The sequence below is a fragment of the Rhinatrema bivittatum genome, chromosome 13 (genome assembly GCF_901001135.1).
Source record: "Rhinatrema bivittatum chromosome 13, aRhiBiv1.1, whole genome shotgun sequence".
NCBI lineage: Eukaryota > Metazoa > Chordata > Amphibia > Gymnophiona > Rhinatrematidae > Rhinatrema > Rhinatrema bivittatum.
Genome location: NC_042627.1, coordinates 2997312 through 3011846, shown reverse-complemented (window position 1 = coordinate 3011846; position 14535 = coordinate 2997312). Strand labels below are relative to the sequence as shown.

The 14535-nt window shown below is 45.2% G+C and overlaps 1 protein-coding gene across 2 annotated transcripts in view; it reads right to left on the bottom strand.

Annotated features, from left to right (window-relative positions):
- Window positions 1-14535, bottom strand: part of CAPG (capping actin protein, gelsolin like) — a 43889-nt gene that overhangs the window by 5140 nt on the left and 24214 nt on the right. For both annotated transcript variants that reach the window (XM_029574717.1, XM_029574718.1), the window contains exons 4-8: window positions 12457-12611; window positions 12009-12170; window positions 10848-10997; window positions 10213-10305; window positions 4661-4793 (exon numbers count right to left, since the gene is read on the bottom strand). In XM_029574717.1, the coding sequence (XP_029430577.1) occupies window positions 4661-4793; window positions 10213-10305; window positions 10848-10997; window positions 12009-12170; window positions 12457-12611 (693 nt within the window). The remainder of the gene's footprint in view (window positions 1-4660; window positions 4794-10212; window positions 10306-10847; window positions 10998-12008; window positions 12171-12456; window positions 12612-14535) is intronic.

The following is a 14535-nucleotide window of genomic DNA, read 5'->3' as shown; positions in this document are numbered from 1 at the left end:
ATAAGAGCATAAGAACAGGCCATACTGGGTCAGACCAAGGGTCCATCAAGCCCAGCATCCTGTTTCCAACAGTGGCCAATCCAGGCCATAAGAACCTGGCATGTACCCAAAAACTAAGTCTATTCCATGTTACCATTGCTAATGGCAGTGGCTATTCTCTAAGTGAACTTAATAGCAGGTAATGGACTTCTCCTCCAAGAACTTATCCAATCCTTTTTTAAACACAGCTATACTAACTGCACTAACCATGTCCTCTGGCAACAAATTCCAGAGTTTAATTGTGCGATGAGTAAAAAAGAACTTTCTCCGATTAGTTTTAAATGTGCCCCATGCTAACTTCATGGAGTGCCCCCTAGTCTTTCTATTATCCGAAAGAGCAAATAACCGATTCACATCTACCCGTTCTAGACCTCTCATGATTTTAAACACCTCTATCATATCCCCCCTCAGTCGTCTCTTCTCCAAGCTGAAAAGTCCTAACCTCTTTAGTCTTTCCTCATAGGAGAGTTGTTCCATTCCCCTTATCATTTTGGTCGCCCTTCTCTGTACCTTCTCCATCGCAATTATATCTTTTTTGAGATGCTGCGACCAGAATTGTACACAGTATTCAAGGTGCGGTCTCACCATGGAGCGATACAGAGGCATTATGACATTTTCCGTTTTATTCACCATTCTCTTTCTAATAATTCCCAATGTTTTGTTTGTAAACCGATATGATGTGCCCACTAATGTTGGTATAAAAAAAACTGTTAAATAAAATAAATAAATAAATGTATAAGTCGAATGAAGAAGTGGCATAGATGGCAATAGAAGGAGCTCGTTTCTTTCCTGACATTTGGAATGTTGGTGATTGTTTTTGATTTTTTTTTTAATTAATGAAGAGTCCACCTTTTTAATTTTAGCTCAAGGTGATTTATAACATTTTTCAGGTACAATCAGACCCTAATGCAAAGCAAACTAAGTGGGTGCCTGAGGCAATAAATGTCAGAAGGAAAGCTAGCAGAAGAAGTGAGAAGTTAACTCTGCTTTTCCTGTTTCATAGCCCATTCCTCCTTCGGCTGCTGGGCTCCCTTTGACTCCTGTGCCGCGTGGGTGTGACAACGGCAGTAAGCTTTGACTCCAGGAATGGATTTTCCTTCTTTGGTTCCCAGTGATCGCCTGAGCCAGAAGCCTGATGAAAGGAGATTCCCAGCAGCATGCAGGCTCCTCGCTTTTGGGCCTGAGGAGGAGGATGAAAGGAGATTCCCAGCAGCATGCAGGCTCCTCGCTTTTGGGCCTGAGGAGGAGGATGAAAGGTGATTCCCAGCAGCATGCAGGCTCCTCGCTTTTGGGCCTGAGGAGGTGGATGAAAGGTGATTCCCAGCAGCATGCAGGCTTCTCGCTTTTGGGCCTGAGGAGGAGGATGAAAGGTGATTCCCAGCAGCATGCAGGCTTCTCGCTTTTGGGCCTGAGGAGGAGGATGAAAGGTGATTCCCAGCAGCATGCAGGCTCCATCCAAAAACAAGGAACCTTGAGTGCCACATTCACCCTTTTCAGATCTCGGATTGGTCGGAAAGTCCCCTCCATTTTCAGGACCACAAAATAAATGGAATACCTTCCCGTTCCCCGTTCCTCCATGAGGACGGGTACAATGGCTTTCAGCATCCTTAAATGGTTGATGGTCTCCTGAACCTCCTGTCCTTTATCTGTGCAGGCATAAGGGGACCCCAGAAACAAGTCTTACAGGGATGAGCAAACTCTAAAGCGTAACCTTGACTTATCATATCTGTGGTGATTTTGGCCCACGCTTCATTAAGCGGACTTAGATCCCGGCGCCCCCTGGCTGGAGCCATCTCTATTTGGCCTCCGGCCTTGAAAGGACTGACTCCAAAACTGTTGCTTCCCTGTGCTTTGTCTCTGAGCTCCTTCCAAAGCTCTATTTTGCAGAAAATGCTGATTCGTCTGAAAGCGAGTCTGCAGGGAGGAGGAACTCTTGCTGACCCTCGGCTTATCCTCTGGTAACTTGTGACCTCTGTTCTTGCCTAAAAGCTTCACCAGCTCCTCTAAGTCTTCTCCACAAAGGAGCTTCCCTTTAAAAGGTAACGCCTGTAATTAAGACTTAGACCACACGTTTGCCGACCAGTTCCCTAACCAGAGGAGTTGCCTGGCAGAGACTGCAGACACCGTAGTACTGGAGGATGCCTCCGGATAAGATCGTATAAAGCATCCTCCCCATAGGCCACCAGGGCTTCCAGCCGCTTGGCCTGTGAAGTTGAGATTGCCTTCACGGACTGTAACTTCTGCACCCAGCACAAACCAGTCTGAAGCACTCCCAGCAATCCCTGGCCGGCCGATCCCCATCACATGCTAATAATCAGCAGGCCGCTGCCGTTTGTCTTCAGATGGTGCATGGCCCAGAGCCTAGGGGTGCTCCGGACCCCACTATCCCTAGGATTGCTGGGTATGACCGGGTGGGCTGAGGTAGGGAGTGATTGTGAGGCCTGAGGGGAGCGTCCTTCACCCCATAACTTTTATTTATTTACTTTTAGTGCCTTGGGGCTTTCTTTAGAGGCAGTGGGGCTTGGAATAGAGGGTTTCACAAGACCCCAGAGTTTTGGGGTTTTTTTAACTCTTTCAGGTCACTTGGGCCCTTTAAGAAACTGCCCGAGTATGGAGATGGATGTTAACATCCCAATGCTCCCACGGTTTGTGATTTTTCAGGCAAGCCACATTATTTTATTACCATGAAAGTGCCTAATAATTAGCTGCTTTGCATGTATTTGCATCATATTTGCATAGCAAAGCAGCTCATTACCATTTTGACCTTATTTGGGGCATTTTAAATACCGTGCGTTGTCACTGCGTTAAGATGTTTACCGTGCGACAAATGCCTAATGCAGCTTAATAAATATACCCCAGACAGGATAATTTTCAAAAGCGCTCACGTGAGCCCATTTACTTGCATGCAAAGTTAATATTGCATTTTATAACCTGCGCAGAAACGATGTACACAGGTTATAAAATACGAGTGCCTATGTGTGCACAGATGCTGCATACATAAAAACATGTAGAAGGAGAAGACTTACTCGGCTAGGTAGGCCTAGTACCTCTTAGCCGGATAAGTTGGAAATTAGCTGGATAAATGTGCACAAAGGAGGTACTCGTGTATTTGTGCTTCCAATTTTAAAAGGATACGCACGCAGATTTTACTATCGTTAATTTGACGCTTTAACATGGATTTTATACCATGCGTGTGGCAATCAAATTTTACCAATTAGTCTAGCAGTTCGCTCCATTCATCTGCAGCTCATGAAGACCCTCCTGGCTCTTCAGCCTGAAGTTCTCCCATTGCACCCGGACCCTCCACCCAGTCATATTTTCACTTTTATGATGTTTACAATCACTTACACCAGACATTGAGCAGGAATAAATATGCACAAGTGGTAAAACAGCAACTTGTGCGTGTAAATGTCGGCCCCGCCCCCGAAAACTCTTGCCCTGCCCTTTTTTTTTACCCTCGCAGAGTTACGCCCGGACCCTGATGTACGCGGTGTGTTGCAGTTTTGAAAATAGCGTGTATTCGGGAATGCGCTAATTTCTGCGCACAAGTAATAATGTTGCTATGCACGTGGTTTGAAACTTCACCTTTGAATGTGCAATGTGAATGTGCATGCACTGAGTTTTCTTAGATTACTTGTGATAGTCATATTTGGTAATTTTCTTCTGCTCCTCATCCTCGGGTGGGTGCGCCTCACCTGCCCCCTTTAATCCCTACAGCTGAGAGGCGGAGTTACTGATGTGCCCCTCCCACAGATGAAGGCTTCCAGGCCGGTCACTTTGGTATATTTCTTTGTAAACTGAGGGCTGTTATGCTTTATTTAAGATTAAATGTGTGATCAATCAGCCTTGTTTCTGGCTTATTTCATTTAAGAACTTAATCACCTTCAGAATTACCAGAAGTTTGATAATTGGCTAAATCTAGATTGTAGGAGAGTTTCGGTAAATTTCCTCTGCTGGGTGTCAGACCCTTCTAGAAGAAAAGACATATTGGGTGAATCTTCAAACAGCTGATGCTGCTGTGCTTTTAGCCCCCTTATTTTAGGTACATTTTCAAAGATGAACTGCCCACCTCGTTTCTCTTTGAAAATCAGGCAAAGCAAAGTCCACATGCAAAAAACACCTAAATTCAGGACTCCACTCTGCCAGCGATTGTGTGACCTTGGTGCTGTGCCTTAGTTTAATCTGTTTACATTCTTTGTCTCCTCCATCCTAGGGGCAAACAGGCACCGCCCTTCCACTTTGTCCCTCCTGTATGAACAGATGATTTACTCATAATAGAAACGGCAACCACAGTTCCAGGTGCAGAAGGAATCCAACAGGAGCCAGCTGCCTGCGGGAGGTGGTGCATTCAGGCCTGGGGAGGGAGGGAGGTGGCACGAGGGTCACCTTCAGATCAGTGTGAGGCTCTCTGCCACCTTATCATGCTGCCTGGGATGAGGTGGGGGCTTTTGGAGAAAATGCTATGAGATAGCACCAAAGACAAAATACCCTGCAGGTCAGGCTGCCAGAGCCAGTAGCTCTGTTCTTACAGTGAGCGACGTCCCAAACGCACAGACCCGATGCAGCTCACTGCATGTAGTGCCGTGTTCCCGAGTGGAGCTCACTTTTGGATCTTTCTCACCTTTCCAGACAAAGAGCTGTCCATTTTTAGCATTGTCCAGCACGAAGCAGTCGTCGCTGGCCAGGAGGTCCTTGGTGAAGGGGCTGGTTTCGCTCACCTTGATCAAGTTCATCTTGCCAGAGGCATCAGAAACCTATGAGAGTGGAAGGGAAAGTGAGCAGAGATATCTGTCAAAAGCTATTGCAGAGAAGCAGAGCAAATACAGCAGAGTCAGCAAATAGTCTGCAGAAATAGCATATAGACAGCACGATGGTCATAAAGGCACAAGATCATAGATTATACACGCTTCTCAGGCCCTCATACATCTTCTGCTAGGACTGATATGTGATGAGTAGAGAGAGGACATATAGACAGCACGATGGTCATAAAGGCACAAGATCATAGATTATACACGCTTCTCAGGCCCTCATACATCTTCTGCTAGGACTGATATGTGATGAGTAGAGAGAGGACATATAGACAGCACGATGGTCATAAAGGCATAAGATCATAGATTATACACGCTTCTCAGCCCCTCATACATCTTCTGCTAGGACTGATATGTGATGAGCAGAGAGAGGACATATAGACAGCACGATGGTCATAAAGGCATAAGATCATAGATTATACACGCTTCTCAGGCCCTCATACATCTTCTGCTAGGACTGATATGTGATGAGTAGAGAGAGGACATATAGACAGCACGATGGTCATAAAGGCACAAGATCATAGATTATACACGCTTCTCAGGCCCTCATACATCTTCTGCTAGGACTGATATGTGATGAGCAGAGAGAGGACATATAGACAGCACGATGGTCATAAAGGCACAAGATCATAGATTATACACGCTTCTCAGGCCCTCATACATCTTCTGCTAGGACTGATATGTGATGAGCAGAGAGAGGACATATGGAGAGCTTTGTAATGAAGGGGTCATTACAGTATCTGTAATGACCCCTTCATTATGCCCTAGCAGTTATGTGTGTGGCATGGGAGGTGCAAGTTATCATGGGAAGAAGATGGAGATTAAATGGCTCGCTTCTGGAGGACTCTGAGGTTTGCCAAAATATGATAGACAAATGGGAGAATGTTATGTTCCAAAATGATACATCAAGGGTGGTACGGGAAGCAATGAGGGAGCACTTTATTTCAGTTTCTGTATACAAGAGAAGTAAAAACTAATCAGCTGAAAGCTTAATTCAGCAAAAGGAAGAAGAACATAAGAAAGGGGGTGGGGAGAACCTCTCTAGAGAGCTCGGAGTTTAAGGGCGCAGGATAAGAAACTGGAAGAGAGGAAACAGAGCAAGGGGAGGAGTATTAGCCTGGCAATTGAAGAGGGGAAAGGGTTGCTGAGGGGATAAAAGAAACCGGTGTGCGCTGCCAAGGACATGGCTGAGGCCTTTAGATGATTCCAGGAGGAGCTGGGGCAATGTTACGATTCAGACATTTTTTACTTATGCGAACCTTCCCAAGTTGGAGGAGGCTCATACAGAAAGATTAGAGGCTCCTCTGTGGGTGCTTAATTCTAGAAAGAAATTAAAATTGGGGATTTAGTGATGAGTATTATAAAAAAATGTGATGTTCATGTTGCACCCATCTTTCAACATTTCTTTCAATGTTTTGGAGGCAGAGACTCTTTCTGCCACAATGTATGTTGCTTCCATTGCTATGAGCCCTGAGGAGGGAAAACTTAAAATGAGAATGGGCATCCTACTGACCCATCTCCTTGTCAAATGTGGACATGAAAAGCTTTGCTAAGATACTGGCTAGGAGGCTTGAGCGCTTGATGGAGAAAACATTCAGGTGGGACTTCTTAGGGGCAGCATTCAAGCGACAGCTTGTTGAGAATACCGATGGTGACTGAACCGCCGCACTGCAAAGATAAGAAATGGAGAAAGCATTTGAATGGGCTGAGTGGAGATTTATGAAGGAGACATTGGATGATGCAAGATTTGGATTTGAGGAGAACTTCAGGAAATGGCTACAGGCATTATATAAAAGCCCCAGAGCGGAGGTAAGAGTCAATGGTACGTCATCGGAGAACTTTAGATTATAGAGAGATACCAGAAGAGGGTGTCTTCTCTCCCCACTACTATTTGCTTTGGTGATTGAGCCGCTTGCTGGACACATTAGGAGCTCTTCTCTGATCAACGATATCAAGATACTGGATATGGAGCACAAAAGGCCGATAACGTTCTACTTTAGTTAACTGATTTGGAATATTCAATTCCTGACTTGCTAGAAAAGTTATACTCTTTTGTGGAAATATCAAGAGTATAAAAAAAAATCTGAAATTATGCCCCTCGCTAGAGAAAATTTAACCCAGTTGACAAGGGATATTGCATATCCTTTTAGATGGAATAATGAATGCATAAAATATTTAGGTATAGGTTCATCTGCCCAACTAGAGGAGTTATATCAACTAAATTATGCTTTGCTATTGAAAGGTTTTAATGAAAATAGCCTTAAGTGGAAGATATTGTACATCAGTTGTGATTCATATGAACTGACTACCCTGTATCTTCCATGATACCAACTGCACTTCTATCCAAGTTCTTTAGAATTCTTAATAAGATGATTACAGGCTATATTAGGTTAAAGAAATATGCTAGAATTAGTTTGAAGACTTTGCAGCTTCCTAAGGAGGTATAAATCTACCTGATTTCCACAGGTATTTGGCATCGTTATTTAATATTTTATCTCAATAAGGTTGCCCTTCCAGTAGCCAACACTGGATTGAATTAGAAAAGAAGGAACTAGGAAAAGAATGGGGATGGTATTCTTAGAAACATAGAAACATAGAAATGACGGCAGAAGAAGACCAATGGCCCATCCAGTCTGCCCAGCAAGCCTCACTCATTTTTTCTCTCATACTTATCTGTTTCTCTTAGCTCTTGGTTCTATTTCCCTTCCACCCCCACCATAAATGTAGAGAGCGGTGATGGAGCTGCATCCAAGTGAAATATCTAGCTTGATTAGTTAGAGGTAGTAGGGGTAGTAACCGCCGCAATAAGCAAGCTACACCCATGCTTATTTGTTTTTACCCAGATTATGTTATACAGCCCTTATTGGTTGTTTTTCTTCTCCCCTGCTGTTGAAGCCGGGAGCTATGCTGGATATGCGTGAAGTATCAGTTTTTTTCTTCTCCCCTGCCGTTGAAGCAGAGAGCTATGCTGGATATGCATCGAAAGTGAAGTATCAGGCACATTTGGTTTGGGGTAGTAACCGCCGTAACAAGCCAGCTACTCCCCGCTTTGTGAGTGTGAATCCTTTTTTCTTCTCCCCTGCCGTTGAAGTTATGCTGGATATGCGTGAAGTATCAGTTTTTCTTTTCCCCTGCCGTTGAAGCAGAGAGCTATGCTGGAAATTCGTGATGTATCAGTCTTTCTCCCCTGCCGTTGAAGCAGAGAGCTATGCTGGATATGCGTCGAGAGTGAAGTATCAGGCACATTTGGTTTGGGGTAGTAACCACCGTAACAAGCCAGCTACTCCCCGTTTTGTGAGTGCGAACCCTTTTTTCTTCTCCCCTGCCGTTGAAGCAGAGAACTATGCTGGATATGCATTGAAAGTGAAGTATAAGAATGGAGTGATCAATCTAGTTGAAAGGCATCAGGAATAGAGGAAGGTGGAGGTAGTAATTTGGTTATTTGGTTTGGGGTAGTAACCCCACATTCTTGGGGTAAAAGAAAGGGTAAGAGGAATTTTGAATCAATAATTGTCTCAAGAAGGTGATGGGCCTTTCAGGAAAAGGGGAGGGTGAACGAATCTCTGACTTGACAACTTTGTTGGTGTACTCTAAACTCTGTGCTGTTTGACCCCAGAAGTTATATGAGAAGATTCAACGGTTTGGCCTAAGTGGGCAGAATTTCAAGATAGTGGGAACGCCTGCAGATTAAACTTATCTTCAGCTTAGAAACACGAATTCAGACGTGCATAACGGAATTCTAAAATTGCCCAGCCTAGTGGAAAAAGTGATCTTTCAGAGTCCTTCGTTTAAGGGCCGAGTTATTAAGATATATTTATTTATTTATTTATTTAATTTATAAACTTTTCTATACCGATATTCGTAGCGACATCATATCTGTTTACAGTGTAAGAGAAAGGTGGAAATTACATTGAACAGGAAGGGGGGCTACATACAACCCCTGAGGCAGTTCACTCATCAACCTTCTTTCCGCTGAGTGAACTCCATTCATCATTATCCTGTGTTATCTACCACTGAGTCAGTTTCTAATCTAATCCACCAGCAAGAGGATTACATTAGCCTCCTATGCAGGACACATGTAAACATTTATGTTTGCATTTTGGGCTTACAAGATACCCAGAGCAATTAAATACCCCAAAGATACAATAGGTTGTTACTGTAAGTCCTATGCTAGGCATTGCTCGAGATCTGTACCAGTAGAGAAGAAAATCCATGCAGAAGAGCTTAACATAGATTTGTTTGCCATATCTACTAAAGAGAGCAGATTCCACAGCAGGTGGCTTGAGGGCAATTAAACCCACTGCTAAGGGGCCTGATAATTTTAGAAAACAGAAATTAGATACCCCATGATTTTGAAGCCTTTTAAAGCACTGATGTGGTTGATTTGGGTTAGATCTTTCCCTCTTGTATGTTGTAACTCTGGAGTAGGGAACTCTGCTCCTGAGCTGGCAGGATACCCTGAAAACCAGACCTGCTTGGTGAGAAGGCACAGGGAGTCCAATGGACCTCATTGTAGAAAAACTGAAGGTTATGCTTTTGAGGCAGAAAATCTCTCCAGCTGCACATGAACTAGGAGGAGGGGTTACTGGGTCATGTGACTACTTAAAAGGTTAGAAAGCCCATCAGATGTAGGCAAGACAAAATGGCTTCAAACCACATCCATCACCTTCTCAGATTCCAGTGTCATCACCCTCTTAGCGATGAGAATTCCTCTGGCATAATCTCCTCTGATGAACGTCCCAAAAGCCTGCCTGCCCGGCTCAGGGAGCGAGGATAATGATATGGCAGAAGATTCTCACGGAGGGTGTTCAGGGGACGTGGGCCAGGAGGTAAGGACACATTTCATTTCAGGTCTTTCTGTGCATTGATCCTATATCTAGTAACAGAGCACAGTGAATGGCCTGGGCTGATAATTCATAAATCCTTTCCAATATATATATATATATATACTTAAATATCTGGGAGGACCTCATATACCGAGGATTGATGCGTGGAGTGACAGAGTGCCTACAGTCATGGCAGATGTCATCCAAGAAAGATCCTGCGGTCTACTCCGAGATCACATGGCAGAGAGAGATTTCCGTGCAGTATTGTTACAGAATATGGATGTGTACACTATGCACTGGAGCGGCAGTGATTCTGGGACATGAACTTCATGTCCCTTGTATGGGAGCAGAGAGGGTAACCCCGACAGAGAGACACCGTCACGGTGTAACCTGGGAAGGAGATAACGCTATAATCTGGAGGGAGGGGAATGCAATAATCCAGGGGTCTGAGGAATGCTGTGGGGGGAGGATGGAGATGGTATTACTTTGGAGGAGGGGAGGGGATACTGGGTTGGGGGAGATGGGGAAGATGTTCTTGCCTTGTACAGTACAGCAGCCTGGGAATGTTTTACGTCTGCGACTTTATCATCCTCGGGATTCCCATCCTTCAGAGCTGGCTTCGGACCCAGTTTCTGCAAAAGCAAAAAGTCATGATAGCCATCGCTCTGGTATCCCCACACCTTCCTTCCATCCTGTTTTCATGCATGCCATAACATCAGACTTCTCCCCTTCCCCAAATCACATTCGCCTCAGCCCCCGTCCCTGCTTTGCTTCCAGAGGGGAAGGATAGGCCCCCCTCACGTTGAAGAGCAGATTCTCCACTGGTATCTTATGACCTTAATAATCACATTGGCCAATGATTCCCCTATGTGCGAATGCCATGACCTGCGTTGAACTCCAGCAATGACACGCTTCATAACTTTAACTCTGATGGTCTTCCTCTCCACGTTTATGCTAGGCGAGATGCTCTACACACAGGCTTCTGATCGCAAGCAGTGGGTCCTGGACAACTGCCCCTTTTGCCCATTGCTTAACTCGCCTTGCATTGGGTTGCCTGCTCCCTCCTTCTCACTTTTAAGTTCCTTAACCCCATCTCCTCTCCACTTCACATACTCTGTCTCTTCCCCTTCCCTTTCCCCCTCCCCCCCCATTTTAGCCCTGTCTCCAGTCTGACCTCGATCATCTCGCTGGGCTCTTCGCCCTCCTGCACAATCTCCACTGTGGCCTTCCCCTTCCGCTCCCCTTCACGGATCTGGTTGGCCAGGTCATTGGCTTTGTTGCGCTCATGGATGTTGGACTGAGACCCAGACCAGGTAATAATTTTCTGGAGAGAGACAGACAGACAGATATTGTAAGGGAAATTCTGGGCAGCTTTCACATGCATCTTAAGATCTAGATAAACACCGGACCAAGGCACAGATACCCAGATATACAGACACACTAAGGAGCATTCACACAGACACACAAATGTGTGCGTATACTCTTCAGTGTATCTATATACTGGCACCAACAGACCCGGTGCTCAGGACAAGACAGACAGATATATATTCCTGCATTTATCCCAGAATATGATAAAGACGTTCCTCTTTCTAAAATAACTAAGACTCTCTCTTACTGCAGCTGTCTTTTCTTGCCTCTCTCGTGTTGTAGCTGTCCCTCTCTGCCTGTCTCTATCCCTTACTGCAGCTGTCTTTTCTTGCCTCTCTCGCGTGCTGTAGCTGTCCCTCTCTGCTTGTCTCTTTCTCTTTCTGCAGCTGTCTTTTCTTGCCTCTCTCGTGTTGTAGCTGTCCCTCTCTGCCTGTCTCTATCCCTTACTGCAGCTGTCTTTTCTTGCCTCTCTCGTGCTGTAGCTGTCCCTCTCTGCCTGTCTCTCTTTCTGCAGCTGTCTTTTCTTGCATCTCTCTCATGTTGTAGCTGTCCCTCTCTGCCTGTCTCTCTTTCTGCAGCTGTCTTTTCTTGTCTCTCTCTCATGTTGTAGCTGTCCCTCTCTTCCTGTCTCTCTTTCTGCAGCTGTCTTTTCTTGCCTCTCTCGTGTTGTAGCTGTCCCTCTCTTCCTGTCTCTCTTTCTGCAGCTGTCTTTTCTTGCCTCTCTCGTGTTGTAGCTGTCCCTCTCTGCCTGTCTCTCTTTCTGCAGCTGTCTTTTCTTGTCTCTCTCTCATGTTGTAGCTGTCCCTCTCTTCCTGTCTCTCTTTCTGCAGCTGTCTTTTCTTGCCTCTCTCTCGTGCTGTAGCTGTCCCTCTCTGCCTGTCTCTCTTTCTGCAGCTGTCTTTTCTTGCCTCTCTCTCGTGCTGTAGCTGTCTCTCTCTCTCTGCCTCACACACACACTTAGACTCACAGCTCCCAGGTCCAGGATGAAGCAGTCTCCCTTGTTGAAGCTGTCCCAGCTCACTTTCACCTCTGAGGCCCGGATGTTTTTCTTTCCCTTCACAAGGTAGAGCTTTGGATCCTGGGCCGCATCGCTGTGCACCTTGCGCAGTCCAGAAGCCACACCGCCCTCCTGAGGGGAAGTGACCCGGCTCCGTGAGTGATGGCCAACAAGAGGAAAGCTGCCGGCAGGGAGTCAGGCGCAGAAGAGGCAGCACCGAGACAGGCAAAGAGCTAGGTAAAGGCCGGCGCAGGCACAGGAGCAGGGCAAAGAGGGCAGGGGCAGCAGCAACGGACACGAGAGCAGAGCAGAAGATAAAACAGAAAGCGAGTCGTGGGCAGCAGCGGACACGAGAGAAGAGCAGAAGATAAAACAGAAAGCGAGTCGTTCATGCTGTGGCTATTCCTGACTCCCTTACCTGATACTTGATGCCTTTAGGGAAGTAGCTCATGAATTTCTCTGACTCGTGTCCCTGGGCCTCCCTGTATTGCACCGGTCGGCCCCCAAGAAATGTGTCCATCTGTGTGGCGAACATAGCGCACGCTCCCTGCTCGTCCACAGAGGTGTCCTTACCTGCCCAGAGAGAAAGAGAGTGAGGAGAGCAAAGAAGCTGCCCCCAGCCACTGACAGACGGGGAGTCAGGGCGGCGCTACCCCTAGCTACAGAGTCTGAGGAGAGACCGGGAGATGTCCCTAGCCACCGGCACTCAGAAGGGCAAATATTCCTCGGTTCTGTTAGAGAGGAGATGGGGAGCGTCTCCCGGCTCCTGACATCCTGGGGGGAGAGACCGGGAGGTGACCCTAGGCACCGGCACTCAGAAGGGCAAATATTCCTCCGTATTGTTAGAGAGGAGATGGGGAGCAACAAATTCCAGAGCTTTATTGTGCATTGAGTGACAAAGAACTTTCTCCGATTAGTTTTAAATGTGCCCCATGCTAACTTCATGGAGTGCCCCCTAGTCCTTCTATTAACTGAAAGACTAAATACTGATTCACATCTACCCGTTCTAGACCACTGCACAGGTCACTGAGAGACCTCGTCTAGCATTCTGGAGATCATATCCCCTCAAGAAATTAGACAGAATAGAGGTGGTCCAGAGAAAGGCTATCTAAGTGATGCATGGTCTGCACCAAAAGCCCTATGAGATGAGACTTAAAGATCTAAATAAGTAGACCACAGAGCACAGTTTCTCAACCTTTTTCCCATTGCGACACACCTGATATATACACTGCTCACATGTGTGGCATACTATTCATTATATTCCACAGCAAAAGTTCTAAAAAAGGCCCAGTATTACTTTTATTGTTAAGTATGACAGAAGGGAAAGATAAGTACTCTTTCTGAACAGAAATTACATAAATAGTAAACCTCCCATACCAGAACAGCATCAGCTTCTAGCACTCAAACAGTATCCACCTTACCTAAGAAAATGCAACTCTGAAAATATTACACCAGGCCTTAAAACACCAATACACCACCAATTAGGAAAATGGAACAAGCCAGGCTTCTATAGAGCCCTACCCAGAATCTGCAAGCCAGCAGAGAACCTCACCTCAGTCACCTAACAAAGAATAGAGAGACCATAAAGGATAATTAGAAACATGCAGACAAAACCTGAACTGGAAACCGCAACAAGCCAGAGAGACTGTATGCAGTGCAACAAAGGAAAAAAGAGAATCACCACCAGTCCTCATAAAACATATCAAGAAACATAAAATCAACAGCAGTAAAACCATCCTAACAAAAAGAACAGATTTCAAAATAGCTGATGAATGGAATATCCAATAATTAAAAACTCATAGCAAAAATTTCCAGACACCAATAAACTATTTCAAAACAGCTGACACAGAGACCCAATAATTAAAAATAAGGATATAAAAAAAATGCTCTATTCTCCTAACCTGGAAACATTCAATTTCCAAGTGTCCTGAGATTGTGGTGAATGGGGGGGTTGTTACAATTTTCTCCTCACTCTCAATCACACACATACACATTCTCTCTCTCTTTCACTTACTTAGGCTCTCAATTACACAGTTACACACATGCTCTCTCTCTTTCTCTTATACACACAGGCTCTTAGTCATACGTACACATGCTCTCTCTCACTTAAACATTCAAGTTCTCAATCAAACACTTGTATACATGCTGATTCTCACACACGAAGGGTCTCAGTCACACACAGACTCTCAATCACACACGTTATTTATTTATTTATTTCAGATTTATTTTTTTTATACCGGCATTCGAGACAGCAGTCACATCGTGCTGGTTCACATAAAACAGGGGTGCATAGTAAACATAACTATAACAATGGTGCGGAAAAGACAGTTACATATAACAGGGTGATAAGAACTTGGCTGAGAAGGAAGAGAAAGGACAGGTTATAATTCACACAGGTAAACGATAGAAGATAAGGTTAACCATGGAGTAGTAGGAGAATAGTTAACCATGTTGGAGATGTGTGCTCTCTTTCACACAAGCAGGCTCTCAATCACAC